This window comes from Pelodiscus sinensis, chromosome 24, assembly GCF_049634645.1.
Source record: "Pelodiscus sinensis isolate JC-2024 chromosome 24, ASM4963464v1, whole genome shotgun sequence".
NCBI classification, from domain to species: Eukaryota; Metazoa; Chordata; order Testudines; family Trionychidae; genus Pelodiscus; species Pelodiscus sinensis.
In genome coordinates this window covers 4,887,350-4,905,085 of record NC_134734.1, presented here as the reverse complement: position 1 = coordinate 4,905,085, position 17,736 = coordinate 4,887,350, and the positions used below count along the sequence as shown (strand labels likewise).

Here is a 17,736-nt window from a genome sequence, read left to right as displayed (position 1 = left end):
CTGGATCGCAGTATTTACTGGCCGGTGCCGCACTGCCAGGTGGGATGGGGCCGCACAGCGCGAGGCAGATCCCCCGCAGGTCCCTTCGGTCCCTCTCCTGTGGTGCTCGCTGCCACACACCAGTGAGGCCCAAGGCTCAGAGGGACCTTTCTCTGCATCCACCTGAGAACAGGCTCCGTACCTCAGACAGGCCAAACCCTGGCTCACAGGGCTTGGGCGGGAACTGGCCCTGGGCCAGGGTATCCCAGGATGCCCTTCCTGTCCTACACCCGGAGGTGACTGGTCAGAGGGGGACTGGGGGGGCTGCCAGGAGAGCAGAGCGAGCTGGGCCACGTTGCTCTGCTTCCCCCGCCACTGCCGGGGGGTGGGTGGGCCAGCCCCCTGCTGCAGGTGCCAGGCCCCCCTCTCCCCACTAATGCCCCTGCCAGCTGCTGGCCAGCCCCTCCCGCTCATGCCTTTGGGGGTCATGTGACCCCTTGAGCCCTCCACATGTCTCTGCTTCCACCTCCCTGTGAAGCAGGGGGTGGTCATGACCAGGGTCATCGCTAGAGGGGTGCGGGGTCTGCGGCAACAGCGTCCCTTCCCCAGGCATGGAGCGACTCCCTTCCTGCCCCTGCTCCAGCCCCAGCCTTGCTCTGGCCTCTCCCCCCACTGCACCCCTTTCCTCCAAGAGACATAAGCCGGGGAGCTATTGGGGGGCCTGGCATGGCGCGGCAGCAGGGATCGCCCCCCTCACACTCACCACAGAGCCAGGAGCTGCGGGAAGCAGGGCGCCCCACCTGGGCCCAGCCTCTCCACGCTGCTCCCCTGAGCCCCGCATTGCTCGGGGGAGGGGAGAGACAGGTCACTTTGCATCCCACTGCACTCTGTGACCCAGCTGGGAGACGGCGGCGGAGTGGAGCAGGCTGCTGGGTCACCCCGTGTCCTGTAGCTCCCGCGCCATGGTGAGCACAGGGGGTCTACCCCTGCCATTGCCCTGTGCCCCCAAGCAACCCCCCTGGCTGCCCTCCACCCCCGGGCTCACATCCATACAGGGAATCATCCCGGCCGTGGGACAGACGAGGTGGCTGCTGCTGGGCCCTCAAAGCTCGGAGCCTGGGTTCCTATGGACGGAGCAGCTTTAGCCGGGCCTCTAAGAGATGGGGCCCCAGGCCAGGTGGGCCCCTGGACTGATTCACTGGCGCCATGGGGCCCAGAGGCAGAGAGCAGCCATGGCCAGACACAGAATACACGCAGGCTAAGCTGGGCTGCAGATTCAGCAGCTCTCAGCGTCAGGAGACATTCAAATGCCCTTCCTCAGCAGAGCGCGGCGCCGCCTGGGAAACACAGACCTGCCAGCTGGGTGTTCCTCCCCCAGCCGTCCCTCTGACCGCCCAGCCAAGCGCCAAGCGGGGGGAGATCCCCCCACCTGCGGCCAGTGCCTAGAGACCGGTCCTGGACAGCAACACCGACCCTGTGCACTCAGCTCCCCCACGCACCAGGCCCGCGCCAGCCGTGAGGCAGTGCAGCTAGGGTTGCCAGATGATTGAAACAAAAATACTGAACTTCCCCCCACAAAAAAAAAACACTGGGAAAAAATTCTGTTGACGGAAAAAAAAAGGGGGGGGGGACCAAAGTTGTTGAGCAAAAAAAAAAAAAAAAGACTCCAAGACTTATTAAGCAGAAAATCATTAAGATAAAAGAGCATTAAAACAGCATGTCCCCTTTAAGAGTGAGCACAGGGATAGGAACAGGGGAATGGAAAAAAAATCAGAAAATACCCGACATCTCAGGTGTCCAGCATTCTCTGAATTTTTTTACTGGACGGGAGGTGAAAATACCGGACTGTCCAGGTGAATACCGGACACCTGGCAACCCTAGTTACAGGTTGGGACATAGACCCGGATAGCGTCTGCCTGTGACCCTCCCCCCATCCCAGCACAGAGGAAGCATAGAGCCCTGGCAAAGGCCTGGCTGGCGCATTGAGTGGCAGCATCATTCCAGCCGTGAGCCTGGCTTACAGACAAGCCACGTGTGGACATGTTTTTTCAGCCCACATAGGGTTCTTTGGATGTGCCTGGCAGCTTCCCAGATGGAGGGTGGCCCTGAGCATCTCCTGAGCTCGGGGCTGGGCATTCAGGTGGGATCTGAGCCTGAGATTTGGCCTTTTCTCCTTCACGTGGCTGCCACAGGAAAATCTTGGATTCCATGAGACGTTTCAAGGCAGAGAGTGAATTGACCTGCTGTTCACACAACTACATGGCCCCCACAGACACCCTTCCATAATGTCTTCCTAAGACTGGCCTCTCGCTCACACGCTTACGTCCATGTAGCAAAGGCCCTCAGGAGTTTGAAGAAGCCACACCCTGAACACTGTAGCTATCCCGACCAAACATCTACCGTAGACACAGGCTTGTCCTACACTGATGGCTAACCCCCTTTCTGCTGCTGTAGCCTACGTCTACACTACTGAGGTTAATCCAGAGTAGCTACAGATCCCAACCCAAGATCCAATTTAAAAAAAGCTTTGGAAGGCAGTTTGTGACAGCACCAGCTGCTGACTCCTGGCTAGAGCAGCTCCCTTCACTGCAAGGCCTGCTAGGAAAAGGTGGGACGGGTAGCTTCCTGCCTTTGTGACAGCAATGGGAGGGCAGGGACTGAGGGAAGTGCAGCAGCTGTCTGGTGTAGGGGAAGGACCAGGATTCAATTGGAGTTCAGTGGCATTAACATTCCCTGTGGGAAGCTGAAGGCATAAGGGGTGGGTGTGGTGGGATCCTCTTTCAGCACTAGCGCCGAGTGGCCTCTCCAAGCCAAGGCCAGCTCAGTCGAAGGGGCAATTGCAGAGGACAGAGAACCAGAGCGCGAGAAGCTGGGGCTGGCCCCGGGGCGGGATCACTTGAAAATCGCCCTGTTCTGTGTGTTGCCTTGGAAGCCAGGTACTGTTGGAGACGGGGGGGGGGGGGGGGGGGGAAGGAGCCCTGGGCTGATGGCGGTTCATAGGAGGCCCCGGGGGAGGTAACCTGAGAACAGCAGCCAACACCTACACCTGCACCTGCTGTCACATCTAGCATGTGGTGCCCAAACTGGGGTAGCCGCTCTCTGCCTCTCCCCATTCCAGCTGCTATTGAACCTTCCTGGGATTTCGGGGGCAGCTGGGAAGGGGGGCTGAAGGTTTTAGGAGAGGCCAAAGGGGACGTTCACTTAGCAGGGGCGTTTTCATCTGTATGAGTATCTCTGGGTCTGCGCAATATCATCCCCCCCATTCTGAGACACTGGAGAAAGGGCTGGAAATAACTGGCCCCCGAGTTCCAAATAATGCCTCAGGAAAAAGCCAGCAAGGCCCCCAGTGCCCCATGGAGCACGCAGGCTGGGGCGGTGATCACAGACTGGTAGCGCTGGGCTCGCACTGATAGGCAGGAACCTGTTGGGCACGAGGCCCTCGTGGGTGGGGCTGATGCATTGGGTCAGGCAAGGTCAGCACATGGGACTTTCCAGCGGGGGGGCAGCAGGAAGGACAGACGTACAGACACACACATGGTTAATGGTTTGCAGTGGGGCTAGTCACAGAGCCGGGTTATATCTCCCCAGCAGAACGGCAGCGCTAACATGTTCTGTCGCTCTCCCCTGCCCTTCTGCTTGCCTGGAACTGGCACCCTGGAGCATGCCAGGCACAACGTCTCGTCTTGCCCAGCCCCACGGTTTCCCAGCAACTCAGCCAAAAGCGCTAGCACCCAGAGCCCTGCGCAGATGCACAATCATGTATCTGCGTCCGTATCCGTACAAATGAGCCAGTGCTATCTGCAGCCGTGTCTGCAGATCCTCGCTGATATAAAGTCAATATCGGCACCTGTCAGGGCTCTGCTAACTCCCATGCTTTCTCCCCACCCTGCCCCACTCCCAGCCACCTGGCTCAGCCCTGCCCTGTAAACAACTCAGGCTCCAGTGGAGAATCGGCAGCGACCAGCGCAGCCTGCGTAGGAATCATTACGAAAGGAACAGAATAAGACAGAAAATACCATATTGCCTCGGTATAAAGTCACGGTAAGGCCACAACTTCAATGCTGTATGCAGATCTGGTCACCCCATCTAAATAAAGCTATCTTGGATTTGGAAAAGGAACATCCAAGACAACAGAAATGATTAGGGGTTTGGAACAGCTTCCATATGAGGCGAGATTAACAAGAGAGGGACTTGTCAGTCATTTCTTTTCCAAGTTGAAATCTGGGGGGATATGTTAGGGGTCTAGCATATCATGAATGGTGTGGAAGAATAGAATCAGGAAACATTATTTACTCCTTCACTAACATAACACAAGAAGCCGATCCACTGAAATTGTATAGGCAGCAGATTTAAATGAAATTATTTCTTCAATCAAGCTGTGGGACTCTTTGCCTGGAGATGGTGGAAAGGCCCCAACGATGTTAGGGTGCAGAGAGGAAGATGCAGACTTCTATTGACTGCACCTGCCGTCCAGCCTTCTTTTCTCCTGGGCCAGTTCATCTAGGAGGAAGAGTGGAGAGAGGTAGGGTTAGGGGCAAAGGGAGGTTGTTTCGGATTTTCCCTGGCCTGGGGGAGCATGTGGCTGTGGATGCAGAGAGCTGTCCCTGAATCGCGGTGTTTTAGGGGCCACTCCTGCCTCGGTTTCCCCAGCAAGGCTGCCTTACTACCCAGGGGAGCCTGGATATCTGAAGCTCTCAGCTGGTGCCATGGTTACCACTTATGTGATACGTCAGGCCTATGCTGTTGTTTTAGCTAATGAGCATGACGGACCAAGGTGCAGCTGAGAGCCGGTGAGAAGGGGATGGCAGCAGCGGAGACAAACCAGCCCCTGGAAAGGGAGCATTGCAGTTTGAGGTACCTGCACCTGCTTTCCCCCTCCATGCACCACGTCTCTCTCCCGTGTGGCTACACAGTCCCCTGCCTACCTGGCTGGGGCTACTCCCAGACAGCCTCACCGGCCCAGCGCCCGGCCTTGGCTTCCTCTCTGAGGGCTGGGCCGGAGGAATTGCCGCAGCGCCGAGTGACCAGACAGCTGCTGAGCAAGCCCCACGCCTCTTCAACCTGAGAACCCACAGGCCTGGCAAAAGCTCCCCACAACTCAGCCCCACCCCAGCCTCAGTCCTTCCAGCCCCACAGCCGTGTTCCCCGGGTTTCCAGCTCCGAACCAGGGTCCTGGGCGCTTGCTGGCCCCTCTCCCGCGCTGGTCAGCAGCCGCTCGAGCCCCTCTCCACAGGCACAGCTGTGCAAGGCTGCTGAGCCAGCGGGGAATTTCCAGGTGGGGCTCCTGGGAATCCGTGGCACAGGCGTTGGTCCTAGAGGCCCGGCTTGGGCCTGACGCTGCTGTGACCACAGCAGGGCCCTTGCAGAGTGACCGGCAGCCAAGCTGGGTCTCAGCAGAGGGGGGCACCTCTGGCCTCAGCTGCCCAGGGCTGAGCTCTGGAGAGGCCAGATCCGGGCCAGCCATAAACACTCCTGTGTTATGAAGAGGCTGCTCTGCTGGGAGGGGGGAAGTTTTGTGTGATCTCCCTGCCCCCAGCCCAGAAACAACCAGCTGATAGGAGCTGAGCGATTGGCCTGGGAGGAGGGTGGGGCACTGCAAGCCTCTTCCCCCTGCCAGAGTTGAAAGCCACATGGAGGGAGCAGCCTGTATTTTCAAGCTGGCTGGGGCTACAGCAGGTAGGGAGCCCAGCCTGCCTTGAGTTCTTAGGTAGGCACCTCCCAGCCAGAGCCTGCCTCTGGCACCCCCGCCACTAGGGTTGCCAGATGGTTTAACCAAAAATACCTCCCTCCCCCCCCACCACAAAAAAAACCCACCTGGGGGTGAGGAAGGGGGAAGACCAAAGATGTTGAGGGGAAAAAAAGGACTGAAAATTATTAAGCAAAAAAAAACAAAACAAAACCCCACATTCCCGAGGGGGAGGGGGAGGGGGAGTATGTGCAACCCTCCCTTAGGCCCACGCCATTCCTGAGGGCGGGAGAGGGGAAATGTCCAATGTTCGCCCCTCGCTGGAACAAAACAAACAAACAAACAAATAAATAAAATAAAACAGCATCAAAACAGCATGGCCTCTTTAACTGAGAGAGGGGAGGCATTGCATCCCCTTGCTTCAGGTCTTTTTGCAGGTGGCCATCTTGTTTTATTGATTGAACCCCCCCCCCCCCAGGTAAGCAGAGGGTCCGTGGTCGGGGGTCCGGGGGTAGAAGGGGGGGACGACCAGTTGTCGAGTGTTTCGTAGGGTTGCCAGGTGTCTGGTATTTTCGCCTCCTGGCAGGGAAAAATCCCAGAAAATACCCGACATTTCAGGTGTCCGTTATTTTCTGAATTTTTTTACTGAATAGGAGGTGAAAATAGCGGACTGTCCAGGTCAATATCGGACACCTGGCAGCCCTACCTGCCCCCCAACTTCCTCTCCCAGGTCACCAGCCAAACCCTCTGCCCCAGGTCACAACCGCCTCCTCCACCCAAACAGTCAGACCTCACACCGTCTCCTGCACTGAGTCCCTTACCCCGTGTGCCCTTCTGCACCCAACCTCCTGTCACAGCTCACAGGTCGTGCCCGCACTCGGCCCTGGGCGTGACCCCCCTCTTCAGCGTAGCAGCCCCTTCTCAGGGAGCCCGCTCCACTGCAGTGACCCTCTCCTGGGGGGCCCACTCTCACCTGGGGGGGTCAGCCCCTCCGCCTCCAGAACAGCATCTCTCAGGGCCTTCAGCCGCCTGCCTCCTCCGTGAGCCCCTTCAGGGGGTCCCCTCCCTCTAGACCCCTGGGGCTTCTACTCCCAGAGGGTATGTCTACACTGAAAAGTTAGTTCGAACTAACTTTCCTAGGCGCTACACTAGCGCTCCGCTAGTTCGAATTTGAATCAAACTAACGGAGCGCTTAGTTCGAACTAGGTAAACCTCATTTTACGAGGACTAACGCCTAGTTCGAACTAAGGGTTGTGTAGCCCTTTAGTTCGAACTAGTGGGAGGCTAGCCCTCCCCAGGTTTCCCTGGTGGCCACTCTGGCCAACACCAGGGAAACTCTATGCCCCCCTTGAGGCCCCGGACTCCTTAAAGGGGCACGGGCTGGCTACGGTGCCCGTGCCAGATGCAAGCCTTCCAGCACCCAGCCAGCAGACCCTGAACCTGGCACGGATCGAGCCACCCACCCGATGTCCCCCAGCCCACCCCCTCTTCCCGGGACCAGGCTGGCGGCTCCCGGGAGCTTGCCCTGGACCTCAAGAGGCAGGCACCTTCCTGGGCTAGTGCGGACATCGTGGACCTCGTCCACGATCTCCGCACTAGGCACAGGAAAGTGGCCGTCTAGGGCAGGAGAGCTGCCAGCCTGGCCACCCAGGAGCAGGTGTGCATGAAAATCAAGGGGGTCCACTGAGACCCCCGACACTGAGCCCTGAGCTTACAATGGCCGTCCTGGGTCAGACCAAAGGTCCATCTAACCCAGTAGCCTGTCTGCCGACAGCGGCCAACCCTAGGGACCCCGGAGGGGATGGACCGAAGACAGTGACCAAGCCATTTGTCTCGTGCCATCCCTCTCCAGCCTTCCACAAACTTTGGGCAGGGACATCACTCCTACCCCCTGGCTAAGACTACTCCATGGACCCAACCTCCATGACTTGATCTCACTTCCCTTTCAACTCTGTTCTAGTTGTAGCCTTCACAGCCTCCTGCAGCAAGGAGTTCTGCAGGTTAACTATTTGCTTTGTCAAGAAGAACAACTTTCTCTTACTAGTTTCAAGCCTGCTACCCATTCCTTTCCTTTGGTGTCCTCTAGTCCTTCTTTATGGGAACTCAGGAAGAACTTTTCTGAATGCACCCTCTCCACCCAACCCCTGCTTTTAGAGACCTCTATCCTGTCCCCCCTCCGTCTCCTCTTTTCTAAGCTGAACAGTCCCAGTCTCTGTAGCCTTTCTTCATCTGGGACCTGTTCCCAACCCCTGATCATGTTAGTTGCCCTCCCTTCTCCCAGCCTTTCTCTTCCCCTCTCCCACCTCCTTTTCCCAGTCTCCCCCAGTTTTGTTCAATAAAGACAGAGTCAATGTTGGAAGAAACGTTATCTTTATTTTGTACATCAATAAGAAGGGGGGCTAGGGAAGGGTAAGTGGAAGGAGGTGAGGGAGGAATGGGGTACGAACCCCCGATGGGGAGGACTGGGCTGGCTCTGCGGGCTTCTGGGGGTGGAAGCTCTCGTGCAGCCCCCCAATTACCCCCTCTCCCCAGATGGCAGCCTGCGGCAAGTGCAGCCGGGCTGATGGCCGAGTGGTGTGATGTGCCCAGTGTGGGTACTCCGGGCACTCCAAGCCAGAACTTCTTTGCAAGTGGGGCACCCCTTAGAACTGTCTGTCCGGGGTGGGGGTCGGGACCCTTTAAGCGCAGCCCTTGGCTAGCCTGAGACAGCATCTCCATGCTCTAAGTCCTCCTCTGATGCCCTGCCGGCACTGCTTCCGGCCATCCTTAAGCACTGTTCAGAGTCCACTCAATGTGGACTTGCTAGTTCGAATTAGCAAAACGCTAATTCGAACTAGTTTTTAGTTCTAGACGCGTTAGTTCGAACTAGCGCTGTAGTGTAGACGTACCCAGAGGGAATAGCGCCCCCCTGTTCCCTGGAGCAGAGCGACTCTCAGCCAAGAGGGTTTATTGAGCTTTGAACACAGGAAAGGATCTGTCAGGCCTGTAGGGCTGGGCCCTCAGCCCCACATATCAGTCTCTCCTGCAGCCAGTGAGTCCTGCCTGTTCTGCTTTCTGTCTCAAACCGCCCAGCAGTCTCCCAGCAGAGCCTCCAATATCCTTAGCAACAGCCCCTTCCCGGCCATTGTCTCTCTTGTCAAAGTCAGACAGGACACACAGATTTGTCAGACTGCTCTGTTTATTCAGCAAAGCTCTGCTAAAATGCATGGAGAAAATGTGAGCGCCATACAAGGTTCAAACCCCTTGATTTATACAGTCAAAAGAAAGCCAAAATTAACAGGATTAAAAGGGGGGCAAAACTTCACATAATTAGTGTGAGGCTACTCAAGTATTCTTCATTTCCACATCAAGCACACAGCAATCTCCTGTCCAATTGCTTGGTTATCTCAATTGTTGTCTCCCTAACACCTAATGTTCCTTTTCCTATTAACTCTGGCTAGCACTTTGTAATCTGCATTCCTACAAACAACATTAACATACTTTTCTTCTTCCTGTTCAGAGACAAACAGAATTCCTTCAACTTATTCAATTATTACAGCATAATTCATCTTTCTCTTACAGTATAATTCTTTCTACTTTCACACTCTCCAGGTAAGAGGATCACCTGGGCCCCTCTCTTCTCCACTTCTTCTCTCCTCTGTCCAATGATCGCCCCTCGCTGGGACCAGATGGGTCGGTCCCTGGGGTCTTCTCTCTGCAGCCCATTGTCTGTCCTCTGGCCGGGACTGGTTGGCTATATCTACACTGGCAGGTTCTTGTGCAAGAACATCTTGTGCAAAGGTTCTTGTGCAAGAACACGTCCACACTGCCATGTGCTTTTGCACAAGAGCATCCATGGCAGTGTGGACGCTCTCTTGCACAAGAAACTACTGGTGGCCATTTTAGCCATAGGGCTTTCTTGCTCAAGAAATCCCTGCCGCGTATCCACACTGCTCTCTTGTGCAAGAGGGCTTACACGTATTAGAAAAGACCATAGCTCTTGCGCAAGAAGCCCTCTCTTCCGACGCCGTACTGTAAATCTTCTGGCGCAAGAGCGGGCGGGCAGTGTATGTGCTGCGGATTCTTGCGCAAGAACCCGCCAGTGTAGACATAGCCGTTGTGTCGTCTGAGCAGGTCCGGGGTCACCAGGGTACCGGTAACTGGGCTCCAGTTCTGGGCTGTTCTCTGAAACAACCTCCCTCCCCTCTGTCACATTAAACCAGTAACATCCGGGCACTGAGTGTCCCTCTGCAGACAGCTCCCCTGAATCCTCAAAACTCCCCACTTCCTCAGACCTCCATCCCAGACCCCGCACTCCCTCCACAGAAAAGTGCAGCCCTTGACTCTTGGAGTGGCCCACACCAAAGATGATTGCCCACACCTGCTGCAGGGGGAGGAGCTGGCACAGTCCCTGCGATGCAGGTTAAAGGGCTGTTTGAAGCCCCCCCATGTAATTCCACTGATGGGTTTTCGGAGTTAAAATGACTTTACAATCAGGGCAAAGGGCCCAGAGCTGAGAATGAGCCGCTGTGCCTTGGTGCGCTGCTCTGGCAAGGAGCCGTGGCCAGGGCGCTCGGGTGCAGGAGGAGGGGCCGCGGCTGCCAGACAAGTGACAGGGGTGCACCCCCCCTTTCTGGAACTGCCCCAGCCCTGAGCCTCCTCCCCCCCGGGCGATTTTGAGAGGGTGGGGGAGGGGCCTGCAGTCCTACCTACTCTTCTTCCCCTGACTATCAGGGAGGAAGGGGAAAATGCTAGCCTGCAGCCCCCCTCCCAAAATGGTGCTCTTGCCCCCCCAGATCTCACCCCACACCCCCTGAGCTCCCTGCTCTGAGCCCCTCCTCACAGTCCCCAACTCTGACTCCTGCACCCCCAAACTCCAACCCTTTACCCTGAGCTCCCCACACCCTCAAGCTCCTGTCCCCCCCATCCGTCCCCCCCTCCCCTGCACTCCAGCCCACACTTACATTTCTTACAGATACTGCCCTATCACAACCTCTCATGCCCCTGCCCTAAGTCCCTCCCAAGGGTGCAATGCAACAGTACCTGTAAGAAACGTGATTTACTTTCACCCCTGCCCTGGCACAAAATGATCTGACAGGAACAACGCTGAGCAGTTGAAATCACATGCACTGGCTGGGCCTGAAGCGATCGGGCAGTGAACGAGACACTGGGCAGCTTGGTGTTCCCCTGTTGCAGATGGGGAAACTGAGGCCCAGAGGAGGACATGCCACATCCTAGGTGCAGATAGTTGTCTGTGGTGGAGCAAGGATTTGAACCCAGGAGTCCTGACCCTTACTCACTAGGCACCTGCTGCCTGCAACAGCCATGAAGATGTTCCTCGTGTACTGGCTGCACTTCCCAGTTCTGATCATGGGAACAGGTAATGGGATGTGTCACCCTCAGCACCTTGTGCATCACAGCTGGAGTGAGCTCTGCCCCAGTCCCTATATCGCCCCCTGCTGGTCCAAGCTGGGACTGGGGCAGCTTGGAGCGCCTCCCACGGCTAGCATTCCCACTCCACTCCCACAGCACCCCCTGCTGGGCCAACCTGGGACTGGGGTAGCTGGGAGCTCTGCCCCTGGTTAGCACTCCCACTCCACTCCCCACAGCACCCCCTGCTGGGCCAGGCTGGGGCTGGGGTTGCTGGGAGCTCCTCCCAGGGCTAGCACTCCTACCCCACTCTCCACCGTGCCCCCTGCTGGACCATACTGGAACTGGGGTAGCTGAGAAGATCCTCCCATTGATGGCAGATCCATCCCACCTCCCACAATGCCCCCTACTGGGCTAGGCTGGAGTAGCCAGGAACATCTCTGAGGCCGACAGTCCCACCTGGCTCCCCATGGTGCCCCCTGCTGGGTCACTGGAGTTTCTTACCCTAAAACTCACTACTCCATGTTTCCTGCTCCCTGCAGTGCAGTCAGTACCAGACATGGTAGCTCACTTCGGGGGGGACGTCACCCTGAGCTGCCTCTTCCCCTCCCAGCCCAGGATGAACCTTGATCGTCTGACCCTCACCTGGCAGAAGGAGCTGGAGCAGGCGAGGGCAGAGCCCCGGGTGGTTCATAGTTACTACTATGGGAAGGACCAGCTGGAGAGACAGGATGTGGCTTATCGGAACCGGACGTGGCTGGATGCCGAGGGGCTGGCCCGGGGGAATGCATCCCTGGTGCTGAGGGGCGTCCGCACGCAGGACGAGGGCGTCTATTGCTGCCATGTTGCCTCGGAGCAGGGCAGCAGGACTGAGAACTGGGAGCTGCGAGTGGGAGGTGAGTGCCGGGAACGCTGGGTCCTGGGATGGGGCCTTCTCCATGCCCTCAGCTGGGGGCTGCAGGGTGCTTTACTATGTAATTGCCGCCCAGAGCTCTCTGCGCTCGGACTCTGAGAGCTCAGGTCCAAGCCTCCCTCATCGTGCAGGTGGTATTTTATCAACACTGCGCTGGGCTGGGCTGCTTCCAGGGCAGGGGATGGGGGCAGGGTGTCAGCTCCGCAGTCCCACAGAAACTCGCTGTCGCTGTGCACACTTGCTCAGTGCCCCCCCCAGCCCGAATTCAGAGCAGCGCTTCAGGCTGCAGCCTAGGGCTGGGGCTCAGGAGGGGCTTGGGCTGCAGCCTCTGAAGTGCCTGTGTGCTGAGTACGGGGCCAGCTCTGCCTGGTGGTTGGGATGAGGCGCAGCTCCACACGCTGCCGTTCTCTTCTCCCCCCTCTCCCCAAGCCTCATTGCAGCCACAAGCCGTGCATCGTGGAGCTCTGTCCGGCCGCTGCCCTCGCCTGCAGGCTCCGCCCCTGCAGCTCCCATTTGCCGTGATTCTGGGAGTCAACGTGGGGCTTGTCTGTGTGGCCACTTTGCTGTGCTGTAACTTCGCCCAGGGGTGTGAAAACACCCCCCTCGGCGCGCAGCTGGGGACGGTGCAGTAACGCACCAGTAAATGGGCTCCCGGTGCAGGGAGTTGGTTTTCTTAGCACGTGGGGGAGTGGCCGCACTGCCGCGTTACAGCACTGCCGTGTTCACAGAGCCCAGGGCAGGACACGGCGGGGCCCAAATCCAAGCCCCCTGCCTAAATCTGCCCCCACGTTCCTTCTCCAGCCCCGTTCAGCGAGCCCCATCTGAATGTCAGCCTCTCCAGCGCCGGGCTCAGGCTGACCGCCTGCACAGGGGGCGGGTACCCCGCAGCCACAGTGCGGTGGCTGGACGAGGCAGGCGGGGACATCATGGCAGAGAGCACCACGGAGCAGCGGGCGGATGAACAGGGCCTGTACCACGTAACCAGCTGGGTCACGGTGCCGCCTGAGACTCGCAGCGCCCAGCTGACCTTCATGTTAACCCCTCGTGTGCTGGGAGTGCCGATCACCCGGTCCCTGAGCCTGGAGCTGAGCCCAGGTGAGTTGGGTGGGGGGTCCAGCCCCCAGGAGCAGTGCAGCCTCGCAGACCCTGAAAGAGAGTGTGTGTGTGTGGGGGAACCAACCAGGACAGGGGAGCCCCATCCATCTCCCTCAGTCTAGTGCTCCCATTGGTAGATCTGCCCAGCCAATGCGATTGGGCCCTGCCCCTTTCTCAAAGCACTCGCCCCTGCCCTGAGAGGCCGTCCCATGTCCTCTCTCTGTTGCAGGGCTCCTGGGTCCCCCAGCCTCCTGCCTGGGGAGCCGCCTGGCTGTTCTCTGTGCTGCCTGCCTCTTCCTCCTCCTGCTGGTCTCTGCGTTTCTCTGCCATCTCCGCCAAGGCCCAGTCGGCTCCTGCTCCCGGAGGAAGGCTGAGCAGGAAGAACCTAAAGAGGCCTCTTGCCTGGTCCCAGCTGGGCTCAGCTCAGGACAAGTCGGCCCCGCTGGCCATGAGCAGCCAGCCGGGGCTGAGACCTAGGGGACTGGCTGGGCAGAGCTGGAGTCACCATCAGCACCAAGCGGGCTCTGTTATCTCACAGCAACTGAGCCCTGGGAGGAGCTAGGACAATTCACACTGCTTGGCTCTACCATCCAGCCATGCTCCTCTGCCTGCTGCCCTGGACCTTGGCCAAGAGCTGGGAGACCAACCCCATCTTCTCGCAGAGTCACCGCAGGGTCTCTGGCCTGTAAAATGGGGATAACGCTTCTCATGTAACACTACTGATGTAACACTACTGATGTAACGCTACTGATGTAACGCTGCTGATGTAACACTACTGATGTATTATGCCAGGATGGCTGCTGAGTTTCCAAGTGAGGTTTAGTTCAGGTTGTCGTTCATTGTTATTTATTATTTGTGTCATTAAATATGTTCATCTTTGGCCTTGAAATCCACGACCCTATGCCTTGCAGGGACATCAGGAGCTGGAGCATTTTAGCTCAGCAAGGGGGCGACTTGATGTGGGCCTCTCAGTGCCCCTGGTATGGAGGTTCTGGGAGCAGAACCACACTGGTGTGATCTAGGGCATGGGAGGGGCTGTGGCAGGATCCCCAGCTTGCTCTGGTCCTGAGGGGGAAGGGATGGGGTGGGGGTGGGGAAGGAGAAGAACCCAGAATTCCCTGTCCTACAGAAGGGACTCAGGATTCACAACCCGTGTGCCCAGCTGATCGGGGCCTGGGCGCTTAGGTGCTAACTCCATGGAGCACCCCCCCTGTGCGGCTCAGCTCCTCCCCTTCCATCTCAGCCCCTCCCACCGGCTGCAGTCAGCTGTTCTCTGTGGGCAGGAGGCACTGAGGCAGAGGGGGTGGGCTGAGAGGGAAGAGGCAGGGTATGACAGGAAGGGGTGGGGCTTTGGTGGAAGTGGGGGCAGGGCCTAGGGCAGAGTGGAAGTCAGGTGCTCCCAGGGAAATTAGGAAGTCCATGCCTTTGTGTAGAATAGAGAATGGCTGGAGCATCTGCCATGTGCCTGGCCTTGGGTCAAGGTGCCACTAGCAACTGGTGTGATCAGGCAGGAAGCACCTTCCTGTCCGGTTCCCTCTGCCCCAGGCTCACCCCCATATCCCCACCCCAACTTCCTGCTGCTTCTCCCACTCCTGTAGCCATGCTGTAGACTAAGCTGGCCTGGACCCAATCCCAATCCCTGGTCCCTTCTGCCAATCAGCCCAGAACTCCCCGCCTTTGTTCTGAAACAAGCCGTTGGGCGGAGCCAATAGAGGAGATATCTATCCAAAGGAAGATACGCTCGTTCCCCGCCTTAGAACAGGCTGGGGAAGCAGCGTTCCTGCACTGCCCTGGGAGGCTGGTCCCGCACGCAGGTGAGGGAGGAAGAGAACAAGTTGGAGAACTGGGACAAAGTGAGGGGCAGTTTTAGTGACGTGGAAAGAAACACGTCAGGCATGAAACAGAATCAGTGATCCTCGCTGGAATGTGCGCGCCGGGGGCAAATCTTCTGCGGAGGGCACCTGGAAAGTGGCTACAGGGGACAGCTCTTCAGGGCTTGCTGGAGTTGAGAACCTCTCTCCTGTGCTTATTAATAAACCTGAGTGTCACTGGCATTGGGTCTCTTGAGCCAAACGACTGACCACACCCATGGCTTTTAGCCTGTGCTCTGGGCAGGCCAGTGAGGAAGCTGAAAATACCCATGGGGACCTCACATCTATTTGAAATGTGTAGGGGCCACAGGTGACGATGTCGAAATCCAACGCACTAAACAATCTCGCCTGGGGTTCTCTCCAGGGATGCAGATTAGCATCCGATTTGCGACTCTGCCGAAGGGACCCTTGTGATCATCTACTCTAGGGGAGTTCACAACGGCGTATTTTGGTAATGTGTTTATGTTTACACGCGGGGGCAGGCGGGAGCTGGTACTCGCAGGGAGCCGACTGTCACGGCTCCCCATGAGCACCGGCTCTTGCCTGCCTCGCTGCATTGCTGCCTTCATACCGGAGGCAGCAACAAGGGCAGGGGGCAAGCAGCACTGGGGAAACCGGTGCTCATGTGGAGCCGTCCCCTCCCACGAGTGCTCCCATCTGGCCCAGGGCGTGTGTCTGCACTGCCTCAGTTTGTTAGTCCAACGTCTCTTGGGCAACTCAGCCCTCTGCCGAGTCCCACCCGCTGTATCACAAACACCTCCCTGGGTACACGTCTAACGGGCCCATCCCGGTGCTCCCTGTGGAGTGTCTCTCGGTTCATTCTCCCCACTCCCATCAAGAGTGGTGCCTCCAGGGCTCCTCCTCCTGGAGACAATTCCCTCGCCCCTATCTTGGGTGCGTCTACACAGGACAGTTATTTCGAAATAACCGTGCGAGCGACGACACAGCAATTCCGTTCTTTCAAAATCATTTCGAAGCAACGGACGGCTTACTTCGAAATCTACAAACCTCATTCCAGGAGAAATAACGTCTCTTCTGACATAGCGATTTTGGAACAGCCATCGTGTGCACGCTCCACTGCGGCTATTTCAAAATGGCTCCTCCCCCACTCAGAGTAGCTTCTCTCCAGCGCCTCCTGGGGCTCTAAACCGAGGTAGCGCGTCCACATTAGGGGAGCCAACCTCGGACTCATTTTGAGGCTTCCCTGTAGTGTAGACGTGCTAGTTTGAAATAAGCCATTTCAGAAAAAAAAATCCAAACTAGCTTGTTTTGAAGTGAGTGTGCTGTGTAGACAGACCCTTGGGGCTTTGTCTTCCAGTCCTTCAGTCTCGCAGCATCTCTCCACTGGGAGCTGTCCATTGTGCTGCCGTTCCCTCAGCCAGCCAGTTGCTCCCCACCCTCACCTACTCCTGCTCTTCTCTCCTTCAGGGCTCAATTGCAACTGAGCTGACTCTGGTCCTCTAGCTTCCTCTTGGCTTTCCTGGCCCCTGATTGGCTGCAGCCCATCTAGACTCCTTAGAGGACTCCTCTATGCTCTTTTCTGGCCTCAGGGCCTGGTCTGCCCATCACAGGCAGCAAAGAGACACCTAATGTTTCGAGGGCTGGAGAAAAATACCTTCTAGTGAGGTACTGAAAAAGCTCAGTCTGCTTGGCTATACAAAGAAGATTGAAAGGTGACTTTATTGAAGTGTTGACGTGTCTTCCCGGAGAGAAAACAGCAGGTATCAAAGAGCTGTGCAATCGAGCAGACAGACGCAGTGGCTGGAAGCTGAAAGCAGAGCAATTCATGCGAGAAATAAAGCACAAATATTCACCAATCTACTAATGTATGAACAATGGAGTGTGGCAGGGAGCAGCCTCTGTTGTGTTACTGAGCCTGGCTTGGGTCCTCGAATGAAGGCTCCTTGCGGGGAGGGGGGGGGAGTGGGGGATCCACAGGGAGCAGCTGAAACCTCCAGTGAGGCTGGCTAGGGGCAGGACACTGTTGGCCTCCGTTGGTCAGTTGACCATGGATGACGTATCCTAGTTCTCGTCTTGGTTCGTGTCGGATTGTCTGGGACAGCGTCGGGGACAGCGTCGTTGGTGGCTGAAAAGGCCAATCCGGGACAGGCATTCTTTGCCGCAGAAGTCGCAGCTGTAGGTGGTTCCCTGGCTGTTGTTGTTGCGTAACTTCCTGCTGGCTCGCTTTTCTTCTGATGCACGCATCATGTTCGTTTCGCCTGACTTGAGCTGTGTGGTCAGGGTGCCCCTCCACTTCGGGCGGTCTGCTGCGAGGTCTTCCCAGGACTGCGTGTTTATGTCGATGGCTTTCATGTCCCTCTTCACGACATCTTTAAATCGCAGGTTCGGGCGCCCTGTGGTTCTCTTCCCAGATGCCAGTTCCCCGTAGAGGATGTCCTTTGGGATCCTCCCATCCTCCATGCGGCGTACATGGCCAAGCCAACGCAGGCGACATTGTCGGAGCATGGTGTACATGCTGGGGAGGCCGGCTCGAGTCAGAACTTCGAGGTTGGAGACTTTGTCTTGCCAGGTAATGCCCAGGATGCGGCGCAGACCTCGTAGATGGAAGGCGTTCAGTCTCCGCTCTTGTCTCGCGTATGTGGTCCATGTCTCGCTCCCGTACAGCAGGGTGCTGATGATGCAGGCGTTGTACACTGCCATCTTTGTTGCGGTTGTCAGCCTGGGGTTGGTCCACACTCGGGTTGTCAGGCGGGCTAAAGTAGAGGCTGCCTTCCCGATCCGCTTGTTGAGCTCAGCGTCAAGGGAGAGATTATCGGTGATGGTGGAGCCCAAATACGTGAACTGGTGGACGACATCAAGCTGGTAGTCGTCTACTGTGATGG

At 57.4% G+C, this 17,736-nt stretch overlaps 1 protein-coding gene across 10 annotated transcripts; it reads left to right on the top strand.

Annotated features, from left to right (window-relative positions):
* The first annotated feature begins 2,738 nt into the window (after positions 1-2,738).
* On the top strand, positions 2,739-13,954 carry LOC102445912 (CD276 antigen homolog). Of its 10 annotated transcripts, none has more exons than XM_075907268.1 (7): positions 2,739-2,915; positions 3,881-4,020; positions 4,732-4,833; positions 10,841-11,024; positions 11,557-11,910; positions 12,729-13,022; positions 13,252-13,953. In XM_075907268.1, the coding sequence occupies exons 4-7, from the start codon at positions 10,970-10,972 to the stop codon at positions 13,497-13,499; spliced, it is 951 nt and encodes a 316-aa protein (XP_075763383.1). In that variant the 5' UTR covers positions 2,739-2,915; positions 3,881-4,020; positions 4,732-4,833; positions 10,841-10,969; the 3' UTR covers positions 13,500-13,953. The 10 variants fall into 10 exon arrangements, with proteins under 10 accessions (XP_075763383.1, XP_075763384.1, XP_075763385.1 ...); XM_075907269.1 differs by having other exon boundaries at positions 4,713-4,833; XM_075907270.1 differs by lacking the exon at positions 3,881-4,020.
* Positions 13,955-17,736: the final 3,782 nt, after the last annotated feature.

What these genes read in the sequence shown, in the direction of transcription:
- LOC102445912 (XM_075907272.1), top strand. Translation starts at nt 10,970, where the DNA reads ATGAAGATGTTCCTCGTGTACTGGCTGCACTTCCCAGTTCTGATCATG. An exon ending in CTGGGAGCTGCGAGTGGGAG is followed by an intron (nt 11,911 to 12,728) that starts GTGAGTGCCGGG and finishes TTCCTTCTCCAG; the next exon opens with CCCCGTTCAGCGAGCCCCAT. An exon ending in GAGCCTGGAGCTGAGCCCAG is followed by an intron (nt 13,023 to 13,251) that starts GTGAGTTGGGTG and finishes TCTCTGTTGCAG; the next exon opens with GGCTCCTGGGTCCCCCAGCC.